The sequence below is a fragment of the Zootoca vivipara genome, chromosome 10 (assembly GCF_963506605.1).
Source record: "Zootoca vivipara chromosome 10, rZooViv1.1, whole genome shotgun sequence".
Classification (NCBI taxonomy): Eukaryota; Metazoa; Chordata; class Lepidosauria; order Squamata; family Lacertidae; genus Zootoca; species Zootoca vivipara.
The window spans coordinates 42,666,109-42,686,323 of record NC_083285.1 but is presented as its reverse complement, the minus strand read 5'-3'; the positions used below and the strand labels follow the sequence as shown (position 1 = coordinate 42,686,323).

At 43.4% G+C, this 20,215-nt stretch overlaps 1 protein-coding gene across 1 annotated transcript in view; it reads left to right on the top strand.

Annotated features, from left to right (window-relative positions):
- CACNA1I (calcium voltage-gated channel subunit alpha1 I) overlaps positions 1-20,215 on the top strand; it is a 269,708-nt gene that overhangs the window by 129,506 nt on the left and 119,987 nt on the right. Inside the window, exon 3 of the mRNA XM_035128273.2 lies at positions 378-511. Within this exon, the coding sequence (XP_034984164.2) occupies positions 378-511 (134 nt within the window). The remainder of the gene's footprint in view (positions 1-377; positions 512-20,215) is intronic.

Genomic DNA, 20,215 nt, shown 5'->3' with positions numbered 1-20,215 from the left:
CTGTACACAATTGACACAGGCAACACTGCTGTTTCTTCCCTTCCCTCCTACAACACAAGAAGGGGAGGAAAGAGCCACCCTCTTCCTTGCCTGCCTTGGCAATACTTCTGGCTTTTCTGTCAGAACCAGCACATCTGCTTTTGTGCTTTCCAATGCAAGACCAGACCGCATTGCTGCTACAAGAAGCGACTGCTGTCATTTACGACAATGAAACATCCCAAATACAGTGCGGAAGAGTGTTATGTCAGTGTATATTTGTTCTGAGTATTGAAATTAATACAGTACTTGTTCAATACATTGTGAAGTATAAGGTGGAGGGGAAAGTAGCCGTGGAGACAAGTTGAACCCCACCTCACTTATTCTTATGGGTCTTTCAGGTTTTTGACGATTTCATCTTCATCTTCTTTGCCATGGAGATGGTTTTTAAAATGGTGGCCTTGGGGATCTTTGGCAAGAAATGCTACCTTGGAGACACTTGGAACCGCCTGGATTTCTTCATTGTTATGGCTGGGTAAGTTCCTGCCTCCTTTTTGAAATTCTGATAACTGTTGGATAAAAGCCGCCAAAATGGGAACGGGGCACTATCTATTAGTGTGCTTTGAACACAGTGCAGGGCCAAGCAGAGTATGAATATAGATTGGAATCTCGTGTACTTCAGTCTGTGGTCTCATTGCTCCTCTTGAGTTCTATGTAAATAGGCTGCATCCAGGAGAAGAGCTGGGTGTTAGGTTCACTCAACTGTGCCCTGCCCTGATCCCATATGGCCAGCTCTCTGCAAAAGATGGATATGTGTTGTGGGGGGAAATGCAATAAGTCTGTGCTTATAGAAGAGACAGAAACACATGTCCTCCCCACAGAGATCCCTGCAATATATGGCTCCCCTCTGGGCATAATTATGGGCACTTGCTGGAAAATATAAGGCACAGAAGAAAGGCAGGTGGGAACAGAGAAGAATCTCTTTGATCAAATCAGTGTGGTTTTCTTTTACAGACTGTTGGCATTCAGAGTATCTTCATTTAAAAAAACCCCGAACCAAAACATTGTGCTTCTGCCTTTGCATCCTATTGGCCCACCTAAGCACACCTCAGGGACATGTTGACATTTGAGTGTTTTTAACAGCCAAGTTGCTATAGTAAAGTGCTAGTTTCCACTTCACGTGTCTCATTCCACCCTGAGCAAGGGGCCCGTAAGGATTTGCTAGTCAAATGGTTGGCGAGAATTCACTGCCTGCGCTGGTGGGCACAGCTTTGCAAAATGGTTTCCTTTATCAAATGGGCTATATCAAGGGGAGAGCATTGTTGCTCCGAGGACCAGACTTCCCTCTCCATCCTGTAAGCATGCATAGAAACCTATCACCTTTATCCGCAACTCACTGCCTGAACTGGCAGTGGGTTCAAGCCTGAGCAGACAGCAGGCCCCTTGCATGAATGGTTGCAGCATTTATTTGCTTGTATTCAGCCTAGTGAGTCAGCACAGCATTGCCAGCCACCTGGCTTATTTTAAATCAGCCTCGATGCTTTATTGCCGTCTAGCAGCTTCTGTTGTCCTCGCCGTTTAGTCCAGCCGCAATGTTCAGTGCTGGCCAATTTCAAATGTCATACAGTCAAATTAAGTGGCATGTGCAAATGAGAAATTGTTTCCCCCTTTGAGAGACGCACCAGTCCTAAGCCCAAGGCCGGCCATTTCTGCATGTGAGCAGATAATATTCCCCATCATACTGAACCAAGAGTGAGCAAACGTCTGGGTTATAACCTCCTTGCAATTGAAAGTCTGGGACTTTGAAAGATGCATTTAAAAAGGGATTATTAGGTGAGTTCATAGAGGAGGAGTCTGACTACTGGTAATGATGGCAATACATAGCCTCCAGCTGCAGAGGATGTGTGCTACTGAGTCCCAGCTGCTTGAGGATGAAAATAGGAAAGGGCCATCACCTTCCTGTCCTGCCTGCAGGCTTCCTGGATACTTCTGATTTGCCAGTGTGGGAAAGACAATGCTGGACTTAGGTAGCCTTTGGTCTGATCCAGCAGGGCTCTTATGGTCCATGTCTGCTCTTGACCCCCACCCACCTTAGCTGCCAAGTATCCCGTTTTTCACGGGAAACCCTGGGGTTTTAATCCATTTCCCGCTGTTCTCCTGAATGGAGAAAAATCCCAGAAATCCCCCGGATTTCCTACCTGCCAGGGAGCCTCCATTTTGGGTGCTGCTCTTCCCATGTGTGGGCACCGGAAATAGGGCAGAGCGGCACCGGAAGTCGCTTCCACGCATGCCCAGCAGCCATCTTAGTGGTGGCCGCATGGCGGCTGTCACCAAGATGGCCGCTGCCATGCAGCCACCACCAAGATGGCCGTCGGGCATGCGTAGAAGCGACTTCCGGTGCCACTCTCCGCTATTTCCGGTGCCCACACATGGTCAGAGCGGCTCCGGAAGTTGCTTCTATGCAACTTCTGGTTCCGCGCCGCTGCTGATCCCACATTTTTCAGTGGGAGACTTGGCAGGTATGCCCCCCACATAAGGAAACACAGCTTGTATCTATGGCTATCTTTCACTCTTGAAGCAAGTAATGCAAAAGAAGAAGAAGACCCACACACAAAACGCAAAATGTATATTTCAGTTTAAAACTCATACCCTCTTGAAGGTCTTTGGAATCGATTTCTGGATCCTTAATACCTGCCAAATAATCTACAGGAAATCCACAGGAGAACAAGGCAAGCAGTTGCCCCAGTCAGAAGTCAATGAATCCCAAAAGACTAGGAGCAGCTAAATCTAGCTGTACCCCAAAATGCAGTTCACCCTCTTATGCCAGCTCCAGAAAGACATTTGATATAAATACCATCTGTTGTTAGGAATTCGTTTTCCCCAACAGTGCCTGCCTGCTCAACATATTCAGTCAGGCACTATCTCACAGCCCGTGGGTAGTTTAGCAGCCTTGTTCCAACACGCAGTTCAACATCCAAAGGCCCTCAACTTCATCCGAATGAAATCTATGCAGATGAGCCTGTAACTGTACAATGGGCTCGGTGTGCAAATGTGTCCTGGTCAGCTTGCATATTGTTATGCCATCCCAGCGATAGGAGAACATATGCTGGGAAAGGTTATGCTGCACAATCAAGGGCCGGCACACAACTTCCTGAGCGGACACGGCAGCCAACACTGATGTTAGACATTGCATTGACATGACCATATGGACTAAAACAAAAGCTTCAGAATGCATCTCACTCATTTCATGGTGATATTTAAAAATGTCTGACCAAAAATGATTATGAAGGGAGGAAGAATTGTAGAATTAGAAGAGACCCAGTCCAACCCCCTGCGCAACACAGGAATCTCAACACATGGTCCCCCACCCAATTTGAAAGCATACTGGACCCTGCTTAACTTTGCAAATGTGCTAGCAGTTGTATGGCTACACAACTATGAAACCTCCTACAGTATGTTTAAGCACTAGAAGCAAGCCACACAGGTGTGTTTGGAGAAATCCCATTTTCCTCCACTTTCTTTCCTTCTTTCCTTCTTTCCTTCTTTCCTTCTTTCCTTCTTTCCTTCTTTCCTTCCTTCCTTCCTTCCTTCCTTCCTTCCTTCCTTCCTTCCTTCCTTCCTTCAGTATCCATTCTGTTATTTCTCTGTCCATGTTGACACAGCATTTAGTATTCTTGTGCAAAAATGAAAATATTCAGTGAACATTAGGAAAATAATGTTTCAACATTCATTCACATTTCCACTTCGTCTTCTCCATATCACAGCAATTTGCTTGTTTTGCAAGATGTGAAACTTTACATTGGTTAATGTACATTGTGGCATGCAACAGACGGGCATAGCTCAGCCACCAACAATTCATTTACCTTCCCTGTGTGTTTTCTTCCAAAGTTAATGACTTTCAAGAGGGGTCGCACTGTTAGTCTTCCGGAGCAAAAACAACTAAGAGTCCTGTGACACCATAAAGACAAAGTTAATAAATGGACAACATTAATAAAGCTATAGATCACAAAGTCATCTATAGCTGCAATTCTCACCATGTCTACTTAGAAGTAAGTGTCATTGAATTCAGTGGGGCTTATTGCCAGGTAAATGGGGTTAGGATTGCAGCCTATCTCACTAACTTAATTTCACATTTCAGTATAAACTCTCATCCTGTCTTGCTTCCCTCACTCTGGCATCAGGCAGGGCCAGTTTAGCACCCTGTTGATATTTGCTCATTGTGTCCTGTATTGTATGAATTACTCCTGCCACTTAATTGCATATAAATCATTTTTTAAAAAATTGCAGCACTTTATTTCATAAACACATATTCTATTCAGAAAATAGCCATGTGTGTGTATGCTCGTGTGTCTGCTGAAATGTAATGGCCCAAGCTAATTTCCATCTGAAAAGAGCAATAATGAATGATGCATTCCATTGGTTTTTAATATTCACAGCAAGAAGCATTCAAAACCCATTTTACCACAGAGTAAGGCTCATTGAATTCGGTGGCACTTTCTTCTGAGTAAGCAGGCCTAGGATTGCAGCTTTTGTGCACTTAGACTGTGTCTAGCAGCAAACAACTTACTCAAAATGAACAAACAACACTACAGAAAACAGAAAAGCAATGAGGCATCTCTTGGGACAGCACCAATTATATATGAATGAATATTTAAATAATATATATTGCAAAGTAATATATATATATGGGTGCCACTTTTGCTGTAGAGAACTGAGACAAAAATTGTTCACAGTAAGAGCCTGTGCCGTGATGGGGGTCTAATGAGCAGGTGGAAGGAAATCCACATGACAATTGTGCACCTACCAAAATGACTCCAAAAGCCATTGCTTCTGAATGGTACCTTGGAACTGTCTTCTGTTGCTCGTGATTCTGCCAATAAACTGATAGCCCTTTATAATAAGCAAAAGTTAACTCAGAACAATCTGAATCTTATCACATTGGAGGGAAATGTATCTTGGATTAATTGGACCTGGGATTGCGCAGGGGGTTGGACTAAATGGCCCTTGTGGTCCCTTCCAACTTTAGAAATCTATGACTCTCTCTATAGCATTCTCAGAAAAGAGGGACAGAAAGGGAAATGTTTGCTGTGAAATTACCTTGGCATTTCAAAAGTCAAACTCCAAAGCTTAAATCATTGCCTTTGAATTCCCAAGTTTACTTTGGGTGGGTGGGACTGAAAAGAGAGGCAGCATGTTCTCTTATGGGAAGAGGCTACAGAAAAGTAGTTAGCTACAATATCTCTGTCTCTGGGGATCGTACCCGGTATGAAAATGAGGCATAACAACAAAACCAGTCATTTGTGGATATTGCTCCACTGCAACATGCTCTAAGCTCTTGTTAGGTCAAGCTACAAATCTAAACTAAAATATATAAAACAAACCTCCTGGCTACATACATAAGAGCAGATTGTTAGATCTCCTACTCTTGAGTAGGACCCTGGCAGAGACACATGCCCGACTGGCATGTTCCTATCCTCCTGGTCGATCGTTCAAAAAGCTTTCTTCAGCCTGAAATCACAGCAACTGATGCCAACTGACATCAGCACACTTACGGATCCGCAGAGTTTGCGCAGTTGCGTAACAGAACTCAACAACTCAGCATTTTGGCTAATCTACTTTTATTTACATATAAACACACAGAGAGCACTGCAACATGGCTCCTTCTCTCTCTAGCATCAGGCAGTAAAGAGAATGAACAAAGGACAATAGTCCCACTTCAGGAAACACAGTAACACAAACATCCTGTCTTCGTCATTTTCCACTCTGTGGAATAAAAAACATACAGTCATGTGATAGACAACATTCCCATGACAGCAGACACAGGGAATGAATCTCCAACACAGATATGCCTATTTTGTTTACTTGGCTATCTTCCTTGTCTTCTCCCTCCTGCAAATTTCAAGAGTTACAGTTTTACCTAAATAAATCCCACTGTCTGTTCCTTGCCCTTCTCGCCCCCACTCCCCATGCAGTTTTGCAGCTTCAGGAGGAAGACTCCGCTGTCACTAAAAATGTACAGTTGCCATGGCAAAGAGAATTGACATCACTAGAACTTGATTATCTCTCCCCCCTTTCCTGGCTTATGGAGTGAATTTTAAAATAAAAGGCCCTAAATCAATATTTTCCTTCTTTGCCATTTCCATTAAGAAATCAGACAGCTCCCAAAATGAAAGCATTTGTGCGTGCGTGCACATGTTGGGTTAAATAAAACTGCAGAAATAAATGATAAGTCTGGAATTTGGAGCCTCTCTCCAGTTGTTTGGTAGGATTAAGCTGCAGGTTTCCAGGTGTTGAATGTGGCCAGTCTTTGGCAGCTGTTGCCCAAACATGAGGCTGTTCCCTCTTCCACCTGTTTGTGACATGATCTCCTTCAGTGACTGGTTTTCTTTTCAAGGACTGATCTGCGATTGATGGTACATGCCCAGCAACACCTTATCTGAAAGGAACTTATACACACAAATTATTGACAACCAAAGTCGTTAAAGATGCCTAAAGCTGAGTGTACCAAATCAGATGGCAATTTTGAAAAGGTAGCCCTATGTTTCAGCAGATCTTCAACAGTGCTGTAGTGTTAGGGATGGACAAATCTGTCAGCTTAAGTTTCTCTCTGTTTCTCATTCTTTCAGTATTTAGTATTCCACATCTCCATATCAGTTGCTTAAAAAGAAAAAAACCCTCTTGAAAATTCACCAGCATTTTAGTGCAAAATTCTCCTGTTATACACATTTTTGCAAAGCAATTATCCAGAATATAATGTATTGTTTAATGTTATATATGGATGTATAAGCACACTTTACCCAGGTGCCTGCATTTTACTTGGCTGGAGAAAACACTGCAAAATTCAGATAAGTTTGAATTTTGAAGGATGGCTGTGTTTTGGCCATCCTTGTTGGGTTCACCTTTAAAGGTGAACTGTATGTTCATAATTTCATTTGTTTATTTCATAAATGCATACACCCCTCAAAGCAGTTTAGAAAAAGAATCAAATAATAAAATAATCAGCAAAACCAATCAATTCAAATCAGTTTGCCTAAATTGAATCCCCACCCCCATCCCTATGTAGTGATAAATTATGAAGTGCAGGAGCTCATCGCAGCAGCTTCCTTAGCCACCCTGGCCCCAAGGGAGTGCATAATGTCAAGCAGCAGTTATCACCCCCACCCATCTAAAAGAACAGCAGTACACCGGCATGATATCATCTTGGTTGGATTATTGGGACTTCAGTCCTAGGTATAGTTCCCAGTGGATTCAGTGGTGCTTGCTTTTGACGGCATACGTTCAACAGGTAAAATACACTGAGCCTTAAGAAAAGACCTTCAGCCAGTCAATTTTTTAAAAAAATAAATTTAGCTGTAAATTAGAACTGCTAACAATCTTGCAAAGAAGTGCTAGCACAGCACAAAGGAGGAACGCCATCAAAGAAAAGGAAAAAAGTACCCAGCCTCTCCTTGGTTGTTTTCTCCCTTGTTTGGCTTCCTCTATGTCAGGCTTCCTCAACCTCGGCCCTCCAGATGTTTTTGGCCTACAACTCCCATGATCCCTAGCTAGCAGGACCTGTGCTCAGGGATGATGGGAATTGTAGTCTCAAAACATCTGGAGAGCTGAGGTTGAGGACGCCTACTCTATGTTAAAAAAAGGTAAAGGACCCCTGACAGTTAAGTCCAGTCGTGAACGACTCTGGGGTTGCGGCGCTCATCTCGCTTTACTGGCCAAGGGAGCTGACATTTTTCCTCAGACAGTTTTTCCGGGTCATGTGGCGAACCAGAGCAGTGCACAGAAACTCCGTTTACCTTCCCGCCAGAGCGGTACCTATTTATCTACTTGCACTTTGACGTGCTTTCGAACAGCTAGGTGGGCAGGAGCTGGGACCGAGCAACAGGAGCTCACCCCGTCGCCACCCACGTCCCTGCTCTATGTTAACATGCCGCAAACAAATATGAACGCTTCATTATCACATCATTCACTTGCCAGCGCAAGGAAGGACTGTCAGTTATCAAAGCACCTTGGCAGATGATGTTATCACTCTTGCTCAGAAAGAAGTCTTGGAGCTGCAGTCTTCATGCACCTCCTCCCCACTACATCACTGATCACCAGTTCAGGAGAGAGACCGATTCCAAACCTAGGAAGACCATCTCCAAATGTACAGGTTACATTTTACCCTCCATTTGGCTTCATTTGGTTTTTGCTGCTTGCAAACATAAGAATTTGTTCTCCCTTTGGGATGCCTGTCTTGGCATTTGGTATGAGATATTAATGTATCTCTGCTAATGTGGATTGCATGATTCATGCTACCCACACTGAGTCACCAGCTAGCTGAACTGTCAGGGTGCCTAATCTTATTTCAGGTGAAACTTACCCATGTGTCAGGTTAAGACACATACTTTGCCTGTCTCAATGGGGGTGCCACCACTGACTATATAAGGTAGCGTATAATCTTTGCCGACCAGAAAGAATAATTATATGTTACCTGTTCTTGTGTCTGTGTCTTATGTGCCAGTTTTTTTTTGAAAATCCAGGAAACCCTTCTTTCTGACCTTGAAGACCTCTCCTGTACTCATTGTCCCCACTACTTCACACACATTAACAGTTAAGATCGGGGGCAAGTGCTTTAATGTCTGCATGCATTCTAATCATAGTCCTCTGTGCATGCTAAAGTCAAGAGCACTCAGATTGCATTATTTTTGCCTGGTTTTACAGCTAAACTGTAGAACATTATTATATTCCATCAGTTGTAATCTATGCTCCCTTTGTCTTGCAAAGCTGGCAGAATAGGGCAGCCCAGCTCTTCATAGCAAATGGGCCGCAAATGTGTTTCAGCATGGAATCCGCAGGCTGCACACTACCTTATTGGGTGGGGGGGGGGGGCAAGGCCAAAATTTGACGCCCCCCCCCCCACAACCCAGCCCTTATGCTACCTTCCCAAAGCTGGCGATGTGAGGCACCAGGTTTTGAGAAGGAAGAATGAGGCTCTGGCCAGGTCCTAGAGCCTTCCCATCTCCTTCCCAAAGCTGGGAAAGAAGGCTTTGGGAATGAGGAAGGAGGACTCCAGGACCCAGTCAGAGCCCTCATGCCTCCTCCCCAAAGCCCAGCGCCTCCCTTACCCAGCTTTGGGAAGGCAGTTCGAGGCCTGCAGGGGCCGTCAAATGTTGCTGAGGGCTGCCAGAAAATATGAGGGCCACATGTGGCTCTAGGGTTGCATGTTGGACCACTCTGTGGCAGAACAGAAGAAGAGCCTGCTGGATCAGGTGAATGGCCAATAAGATCTAAGCTCCTCCTCTTGATCCCGTCCACCATTACATCTAAGGAAGACTGTTTGAAATCGCTTCTTGTGGACGCAAATCCCCAAATTTCACGTGGGGTGGCAATCTTCATAGTGCAGGCTCTGAAACTCAGGGCTACCCTGACAGGGTAGTGTGTCCTATGCCTGGACCTGTTTTAATGCTCTCTTTTATATTTTTAACTCAATGTGTCGAGTCTATTTTGGGCTATTTTATGCTTCACATATATCCGCATATTCGATTTTTGGCGCTGGCACTTAAACCTTTGCATCATTGTCTTAGGGTAATTTAAATGCTATTACGCCAACAACACCACCTTGAATTATGTTTCGTTGCTTGTCTCTGGCATTTTTGTATTGTTTTATTTTGCTATGGCTGTATGCTAACGCAATAAAGATTTGAAACTTGAGGTGAATGGCCCATCTAGTCCAGCATCCTGCTCTCATAGTGGCCAACCTGGTGCTTGTGGGAAGCCTGCAAGCAGGACATGAGCGCGACAACACTTTGCTCACCTGCGATTCCCAGCAACTCACCGTGGAGGTAGAACATAGCGCCATTGTGACTAGTAGCCATTGATAGCGTAAACCACAAGCTGGCTTTTCAGGACTGTAATGTAAACACTGCTGTTAGAGAATTAATATTTCATATTCGCAGCTTTCTGAATACTAACTCCTTCCAATGTTAGGCTTCATAGGGACTGCTGAACTACAGCTGATAAGTTTGATAACCTATTTCCTGTTGCTCGCTACAACTGGGGTTAGGAAGCACTCATGTTCCTCATATAACTTGTTGTGTTGTGCCCTAGTTCCTTGAGTCATCTGAGTATGTGTTACTGAACCCCTTACTGTCAGTGAACAGGCACCTCTGACATTGGTCTGCCCTAGACCTTCTTGCTCTCTACTTGTGATACACTATAATTTTGGTGATCATAGGCTGTAATTTATTTAAGTTTGTACTTAATTGCATCCAACCGCATACGTGTGTTAACCATAGTCTTTATCAACCCTGCCCTTTTGTCTTGTTGCTTTCCCCTTTGTCTACTTTTTCAATTGCAAGCTTTGATCAGTGATCTGTGTTATTTAAAACTTTAAAATGTGTTAATTAAAGGTACAATAGAAAGATGAAGGGGAGAGCAAGTACAATAAAACAATACTAATATAGGGAATGATCTAGCCAAAATTAAGCCCTGTAAATCCTAGTTCTTCAGTCTCCTCCATTGCAATCAATGAGGCTTAATATACTTAGATCTAGCCTGATTTAATTCCAACCGAACAATAATTCACATCTATGGCATAGCTGCCAAGTTATCCCTTTTTAAAGGGAAATTCCCTTATGCAGAATAGGCTTCCTCGTGAGAAAAGGGAAAACTTGGCAGCTATGATCTATGGTTTGATTTCTTTTACAACTAAATTTGTATATTAAGAAATTATTAGATCAAGGGCAGCAGTTAAAGTGCTTTCCGGAGGGAAATCTGATTAACCAAAAAAATGTGTCTAATCTACAACATGCTTTTGAGCCTTCATTCTAGAATGAATCAGGAGAAGACATGACAAACAGTGGGCAAGATCTTGGTAAACCTGTCTGTTCCATTTGGGGCCAGATTGGATAAAAACAATTCCCCACTGATCCAGCCTATTGCATGGATGGGAGCATGAGCAGGTCTGCCCTCTCTACCTCAGCACTCCCTGTAGGGATAGCATGTTCAAATGCACCCTGTATTTGAGATCCAACGCACTCAGGCCAAAATTACGTGGTGGCTTTCTAATCCTACCCCCCAGGAGATCAGCCATGAAGTTTTGACCTATGCATATTATATTTCATCTTATTTATTAGTTGCTGGAGAAAAAAGGTTATCATCATGTATATCGTATTTTGATATGCTGTCCCCATGTGGATCACCAGGGTCAATGGAGTTACGATTGGAGTGCCAGTGTACTCGGTGCTTGGATGCCATTCATTCATTCATTCATTCAGTTTATCAGCCCTAAATAACAAGACCTCTGAGTGATGAACTAAGTAATCCATGCAGTGGGCTAGATTGGGATGTGAGCATTTTCCAGTCTGGCCTTTTGGCACTTTTGACAGCAGCGTATCTAAAGTGCAAAAATAGTGCACAAATACAGAATAGTCTCCCTAGCCAAAAGTAGCTCTTAATCCCACCCCACCCCACCCCACAGAAAACTCCAAGTCTTTCATCCTGGGAGATCAGTTACCAGCCTTTCACTCAGGGTTCTTCCACCAGCTAGACTGGTGACTGGGAGCGGCTGCCGAGACCTACATTGGCTCCTAGTACGTTTCCGAGCACAATTCAAAGTGTTGGTGCTGACCTTTAAAGCCCTAAACGGCCTCGGTCCTGTATACCCGAAGGAGTGTCTCCACCTCCATTGTTCTGCCCAGACACTAAGGTCCAGCACCAAGAGCCTTCTGGTGGTTTCCTTGCTGCGAGAAGCCAAATTACAGGGAACCAGGCAGAGGACCTTACCGGTAGTGGCACCCACCCTGTGGAATGCCCTCCCACCAGATGTCAAATAGAAAAACAACTACAAGTCTTTTAGAAGACATCTGAAGGCAGCCCTGTTTAGGGAGGCTTTTAATGTTTAACAGACTATTGTATTTTAATGTTTTGTTGGAAGCTGCCCAGAGTGGCTGGGGAAACCCAGCCAGATGGGTGGGGTATAAATAATAAATTATTATTATTATTATTATTATTATTATTATTATTATTCCAGATTAACATCACATTGGTATATTGCACTAATCATAAGACAAATAAGAACAGCTTCCCAATATGTTGGGCATGTTTAGTTGCTGTGGAATTCTAGAATAGAATCAACATATCAAGAATATCTCAAACAATTGTGTCTTGACCCCTTAATATTTTTTGTTAACATACAGACATGACATACGAATAACTCTGCATGGATTAATTTCATATATGGTTATCGCTGCAAGAGCATGTTCTACAAAGCACAGAAAAGAATTGCCTATTCTGTCATTGGGAAAGGAAATTATATGGCCAATGCTGTGATGTCAAAACACTGGAGTGAAAGAAGGAAGGCCAAATTTCCTAAGAATTTGACATGTTTGTTAAATTAACTACTGACAAAACAAAACTCACCCTTCTGTTAATGTGAAACGTACATTTAATGTAATTTGTCTCATTATCCTTAATTAATGAAATGTAAAAGACATACACCCACAATCTAAAAGAAGTCTGTTTGGTAAATGCCCATGGCATCATTTCTTTGACAGAGGTTTGCAAGAAAGAGCAACAGGGGATAGTCAAAGCTTGACAGTTATAAAGAATCAGTGGTGTCATGTTTTTCAGCACAGAACACTTAAGTATATTTTCACAACAATAAATTAGTGCTCAGATGCTTAGGAGGGTAACAAACCAGGCACCAAATGCGCCTGATGCTTTCAGCCTCACACATGCAGGCTGCCTTGCTATACCCTCTGACCTGAGATTAAGTGTAGGATTGCACCCTGCCAATCACTTAATACCACTTGGAATATTTGAACACCAGTTGCTGGAAGCTGCGGGAGGGGAGAGTGCTCTTGTGCTGAAATCCTGCTTGGTAGTTTCCTATAGGTTGACTCTCATCTGAATTCTGTGCATGTTCAGTTGGAAGTAAGTTCGGAACAGAGGAAGCTGCCTTATATGAGTCAAGCCACTGGTCCAGCTCCCAGGGTATTTATTGTCTACAGCTCTGGTCTTCAGCTGGTGGGTCAGGACCCTCTAGTGGGCCGCTGCTTGTGTCAGGAGTATAACCATCATGCAAATATATGGTAAAAGATTGAGAAGTGGGTCCTCAAATGCATGGCGTTTGAAAGCAGATCGTGAATTTGTAAAAGTTGAAGATACCTGGTCAGTTCTGACTAGCCAGGATTTCAGATAGGGCAAATTCCCAACCCTACCTGGAGATGCCAAGGATTGAACCTGGGACCTGAAAAGGATTGAACCTGAAAACAGACTACCATTGAGCCACAGACCTGAATTCAGTAGGTCTTACTCTCAAATAAGTGTTCAATAAAGATTGCAACCCGTTATTTTTAAAACTGGGCTTTGCAGGATGCCAGGATCAATTTTTGGAAACCAAGGCAGCGTTTAGGCTTGTTTTATCCTTCAAACAACTATCTGGGTTGCCAGAGTTCTTTTGTTTTTGGTGTGTGTTTTTTCCCTTTTAGAAATCCGTCTCAGCTCAAAAACCAGAGCGACCACCCCACTCCACTCCACCCCTGAGAGCTGTGCAATCCACACTAAGTTACTCGCCACTTGAAGTGACTGCTTATGCCTCCGCACATTAGCTTCAAAGCATCGCTGCCACTCTTAATGGAGTCTGGCGTTTCCCTTCTATGTTTTGGGAGAAAGCTGAACAGAACAGGGGTGTGAAATAACCAAGTTCTGGGCATCGAGGGATGGGTGTCGAGAAATAAACAAATCCCTGATTAAATAAAAAAACCTACTTACTCAATTAAGCTATTCACTACTTGGGGTGTTGAGCTTCTCAGCTTCAGGACTGCACACTAAAGTAACTGTGTAATTAGTAATTAATTTTTCACTCCCAGAAGATATGTCTTATTCAGTGCTAGGAGAAGAAACAGAGTAAAGGGGGGGAGAACACCCTCTATTGGTAAGAAAGAAAGCTGAAAGGGCCGAAATTACACCCTGTCTCCTGGCTCTGATGTCTTCAGAAAGCTATATTCAGATCAGGAGCTTGGGAATGAGGGTAGCAGGGAGCTTAATGAGGGCTGCTGCCAGCCCTGTGATTAGAGCACTCCACCAAGGGTGCTCCTGCAACTCCTTGGCTGTAGAAGAAAGTGGTAATGGGAGCAGAGCTAGTCAGATGGGGTAGCTGAATTGGGAGAAGAAATGGGCTGGGGGAGAGGGGGAGAGTTGAGTGCAACAGAAATGTGTTGGTCAGGGCAAGATAGGCATGAACAAGTCGGTGGAGGATAAATTTAGGAAGGACTGAAGATCACATATGCCAGCTGTGATCTCTCCAAGTGGAAGCCCAGGCCAATTTATAAGTCACTAGCCATCTCATGCCTGACATTGCTCAATAATCCTAAGAAACCCCCAAATCAGTTTGAAATCAGTGGTTAAATTGGTGCAGCTTTGAAATGTTTAGTCTGCCATCTTGATTCAAAGTTGTGTCCAAACATAGACGGAAATCTGCTGCTTGGTTTCAAGAACCATCACGCAAAATTTGGTTCTATTTTAAGAGGCGTCCAAATACATAGGAAACAGAAAACCTTCCAAAATATATAGGATAAGTTGCACTTTAAATCATGCTCAGAAAAAGAACAGCCAGTGGACATGCTAGCACAGATCAGCCACATTCCTTTCCCTGCTTGTGAGAGGTCAACATGATTAACACTGTGAAATGGCCAACATGATCAACACAGGCAATCATGTCAGAGCCTAATCTATCTGAGAGGCAGAGGAGCTGTGTTCTGCTGCATTTGTGGTGTCAAGCTTAGGCACGATTTGAGTAGAAGTTGCTCCCAATCTGGAGCCTGGAACTGGTTTGCGAGCCACTGGATCAGTCAGTCTCTGGTTGTTACTTCCAGGGCTCTTTGCCGCTTTTGCTTTGCAGATGAGCCATGGTGCACACTTTTCATAACGAGGTCTGATGGCGTGTGTCTTGTGTGACACTCACCACCCACTTAAGCAATTTAGCTGCTTGTTTGCTCTCTTGCCCGCCCTTCTCTTGCTCCGCCGTGTCATTGCCATTAGCACTAATGGGGCACACTAACCAGACAGTAATGGACTCTTAAGGAGATGGCAGGCTGGGAAGTTTAAGCTGCTTCTACGTTCCTCCCCCACCCACCCTTTTATTATTGGCGCGGCCATTAGAGAAGTTTGCAGAGCTTGGGCCTAGGAGGGTTGTTTTCTGTCCTCGGGTAAAGATTTCCCTGAGCGATGAGAATGAAGAAAAATAATAGTTGCTAAAATTGCAGATACATATGGCTGTTGTTGTTGTTTTTTAATGTCCTTAGATGCTAGAGGGCAGGTGAAGCATATGCTAGAAAACAAAAAAGGAGCACAGCAGGAAAGAAGAGGGAGCAGGGTGATGCCCAAGGTCAGCAGACACAGCAGCTGTGCTTATAGTCACGCTAGCGCCAAGTGAGCACCCATAGAGTGCTCCTTGGGCTTGCAATGAAGCTATCTACCCCAGTATCCTGATTGGCAGCAGCCCTCCAAGGGTTCAGCCAGAGGGTTTGTTTTAATTCCACTCCTGTGAGAGTTTTTGTTTGTTCTCAAGAGGAGAAAGGAGGAATTGAACCCGGGAATTTGAAGGCTGTTTTGCAGTTGTACATGCCTAGTTCCGATTCCTGCATTGCAGTGAGCTGGAGCAGATGAGCCTTTGGGACCTTTCCCTCTTTGCAATTTTATTATTCTACCTATGGGTCTTTCCAGAGGCATGTGTTTGGTGCAAGTGTCCTTTTTTCACAGGGAAAGATGCTTATGACAGTTCATACTGTACCATCTAGCATAGTATTGTCAGGAACGACTGGCCAGCAGCTCTCCCCACCCGCCCACACCAGCAACGTCCTGCAATTTTGTGGACCTCTTCTTTTGATAAGATACTTTTGTTTTAAAGTTGTAAATCCTCATCTCCAGTAGTGGAGCACACAATTTCCCTCTTTCTTCTAAGCAGGGAGCAGAAAAAGAGCTCTCGCCCCATCTCTTTTCCATCCACAGGGACAGGGTATTTCCCTTTCAGGAAAGGGCAGACATTTAAAATCATTTTAAAGGCCAGACAGTGATGAGGATGGAAATGTGAAAAGAAATTCAATATAAGGTAGGATTTGAATACAGAGCATGCAGGGGAGATAAAACAACAAAGAGTTTTTGTGGCACTTATAAAAAAATAGCAAATAATTCCCTAATGCCTAAGCATCTGTTGACTACAGTTCACTTCATCAGATGTAACCCCTCTGGAAACTGAGAAGAAGATAATGTCAGAAACTGGAGATGAATGTTAATGTCAGAATTTTCTGGAGCAAATGCTTTATTGATTTTGACAGTTGACAACGCATATGGTAAAAAATACCAAACAAGCCTGGCAAACTGTGTTCCCCACCTCTTCCTTTCTCCCATTTTTCACCCTTCATTGCCCCTTTTGTGCGTCTCAAAATGACTAACCAGCCTGTTCTTTAGAGCACAGGCAAAACTGAAGTAACTTTCTTTGACGAGAGCCTCTGGCCCTGCCTGAGAGATGTCACTGTGGATTCTTCATATGCTGTGCCAAGGCCCAAATGATTAATTCTGCGTGCCTGACAAGTTGTGTCAACTGTTCTGTGGGTTGCAAGCTAAAAGCTGACCTCAGCAAATGGGGTGGGAAAGAGGGCAAAGAGACTTCTTCCTATGGGATTTTCAGTCTTACTCTATCAATAAGGAACTCTGTTGCGGCTGCAGATCTCCAGGACACAGCTGCAAATTATATATGGAAATGTATAGAAGTAACAAACAAAGGTGTTTCTGGACACCCACATAGTGCATATTCAAGACAGCTAAGTAAAAAACTTCCAGAGGGGTTGCATTTTAACCTACTACAGGGAGGGGAAATCAGAGACTGTAGCACCCAAAATTTTTGATTGCATAGCTTTTGTGGACTAGAATCCTGTTCATCTGATGAAGTGGAATCTAGCCCATGAAAGCTTGTGCCATCACAATTGTGTTAGTCTTTATTGTACTGCAGGACTTGTTTCCACTGCTGATAGAACCTCAAATTCTTGGGATTTGAGAGCAGGACTTTCAAGTCCAAGTCTGGCTTCCAAACAGGCTGGCTTCCCAGCACTTCTGTATTCCATCATTACCATCAATTGCTTTAATTTCTCACTTCTTGCCATCATTGCTGCCATTATTCCCTCAGCAACTCCTTTCTGTGAAATGTCTGTTCCTACTGGGAAAAAGTACACTTCTTGCTCTTTATGTTTTTCAGCAAAGTCAGGGTTTTAAAAAACCAGTTTTTTCTCCTGATTAATGACTAGTTAATTGAACTAGTTAACTAGTTAAAATGCTTATTATTATTGATTTATTAATCGCCTTCTATAACACTGTCTTAGGGCAATGTACATATAATTTAAAACAATTAAAAAAACAAATACATTTAAAACAAAAACAAAACCCTAACAAATGGACACTCGCGGTAAAGACCCATTTATCCAGCTGGGAAAATACGTTGGAACAAAAATATATTCAGTTGTTTCTAGAAAGCACAGATAGTGGACGCTGGTCATATTTTGACGGGGATGCTATTCCACAGATTGGGGAAAGCCACACTAAAAGCCCTACTCTCTGAGTTACTGTGGAGCAGGCTTCTGAGATCTTTGGAACTTGCAGGAGAAACCCGCCTGAAGACTGCAGCAATCTACAAACTGTATGAGGGATACAGGTGGTCTCTCAAGTAGCCAGGTCCTGAGCTGCCTAGGGACCAACACCTTGAACTTGGCCCAGTAATAGATTGGAAGGCAACCTGCCAATTGGATTCCAAGTCAGAAACCAGATAAATGGTAAGAGCAGGCTCAAGTCTGGATCCCTCTCCTGCCCACTACAAATGACACACCTCATCCTCCCTCTTTGCAGTTATTTGGTGGGGATCTCAGTTCCCAAGCCTGCTGCTGAATGAGTTTTTTGGGTGCAAACTACCTGAGACTAGCAGAATGTAGTGAAGGAAATTGCCAGATTGCTTTTGGAACGATTTTGTTTTGGAGATAACTTGTCACGGAAGAGTCAGGATTGCACCTAGGGTATTATCTTCCGAAAGAGATTGATGCCATGATCCAAAAGGAAAGTGGCAGAGGAATGCTGCGTGCGTTAAATTACCTTACAGGCTCTGTGCTCAGATCCTTTTGCAGAGGACTTTCCCCTCCAATTTAAAAGTGGCTAAGCTTCCTAATCCGTTCGTGTATATATTTGCTTAAATAGTTTATTAACCGCCAACGAGCTGCCTTCTGCATACAGAAAGATGATGTTGGCTTCCTGATGCAGATAAGCACAATGGGATGAGAAAGTAATAAATTTTGGATTCATCCCAACTTCGATGCCCTTAACTCCCTGGGGAAAGTTGTTCAGTGTAAGCACAAAAAAAGTTTGTTTCTAATGTTCAGTAAATGTAATGTGTCTGACTATAAATGAAGGCATTCATTGAGGTCGCAAGCAGAATTATACCTCACATCTAAAATGTGGTGGGGTGGTATTTCCTACTGTCAAGCTGCACGAAGCAGGTAGAGGCTATATTTTAAAAGTGTGACAGGCTGCGTAGCTTGTCCATCCTACAAGATCCAACTCCCTCTGATTATTTCTCTGTGATTCTGGCTTGTGCATTTATAGATATAGATATATTTATTCTAGTAAATCTTAAAATACATGTGCTTCATATCATACTGCTAAAAGCACCTTAAAATACAGTCAGTATTTAGAAAAGCATTGGTTTAGTTGCTACACATTACTATATATTTTGGAAAGTTGTTTGTTCGTCTGTTCACTTTGGATTTGGGCACTTCCTAAGGTACAGAGCCTAGGGCTTGCTGATCAGAAGGTCGGCAGTTCAAATCCCTGCGACGGGGTGAGCTCCCGTTGCTCGGTTCCAGCTCCTGCCAACCTAGCAGTTCGAAAGCACGTCAAATTGCAAGTACGGTAGATAAATAGGGACCGCTACAGCAGGAAGGTAAACGGCGTTTCCGTGTGCTTCTCTGGTTTGCCAGAAGCGTCTTTTTCATGCTGGCCACATGACCTGGAAGCTGTACGCTGGCTCCCTCGGCCAATAATGCGAGATGAGCGTGCAACCCCAGAGTCAGTCACGAATGGACCTAATGGTAAGGGGTCCCTTTACCTTTTACCTTTAAGGTATTGCAACCAAATTTTGCACGATGGATCTCAGTGAAAGATCTCCACAGTTCTCACTGAAAAATGTGCATGTTTGTCTTCATTTACATGTCAATAACTTAACTAAAAGATATTTTAAGGGACATCAATTTTAGCTGGAACAGTGTAACTGATTTGAAAAATCTGCTGCTCTAAGTTTTATTGAGCAGTCAGTTATTTTCCCTATTTTTGTTTGCATATGAATACAGTACAGTGGTACCTCGCAAGACGAATGCCCCGCAAGACGAATTTTTCGCAAGACGAATGCGTCTTGCGATCTGATGGTGACTCGCAAGACGAATTCGTTTTGCGAAAAATTCATCTTGTGAATCGCGGTTTCCCATAGGAATGCATTGAAATTTAATTAATGCATTCCTATGGGCAAAAAAAGAAATTTCAATGCATTCCTATGAGAAACTGCGATTAGCAAGATGAATTTTTCACAAAATGAATTGACTCGCGGAACGAATTAAATTAGTCTTGCGAGGCACCACTATATATGCTTTTACATGTGAATTGAGTCTCCTGTATATGCTTTTGTGTGTGTGTGTGAATGTGCAGTTATTTATCCAGCCAGCATTTATCACACTCAGAATAGACACACTTAAATGAATGGATTTAATTAACTAAGGTTCATTGATTTCAGTGGGTCTACTCTGAGTAAAAAATAGTTGGCTACAATCCTCTATATTCCCCCGCCCCCATTTCTGTTTACATGATCAGCCTCCGCTCAGGTTTTCTCTTCCTTTAATGAGCCTTCCATGTCTATCTGAGTTATTTTTGTTTAACAGGAGCTTGAATATTTTTTATTGGCTGCGCAAAATCCCATCTGCCTCTCTCTGTGAGCTCGGGGGGGGGGGGCTGCATCTATGCCATTGCATTTCAGGAAACGACTCATTTCACTCTATTACTCCAAATGTGAGCAAACAAGAAAAGGGATAGATGTGGTGGCAGAGGCCGGAGGGGGGCAGGAGATGGAAAGGGAGTGCGGAGAGGGAAGGAGAAAACAATCACAACACATCGACAGGTTTACCTGGTTGCGTTGGAACCTTTGTCCCTCCGACAAATCCCTTTGTGAAAGGTT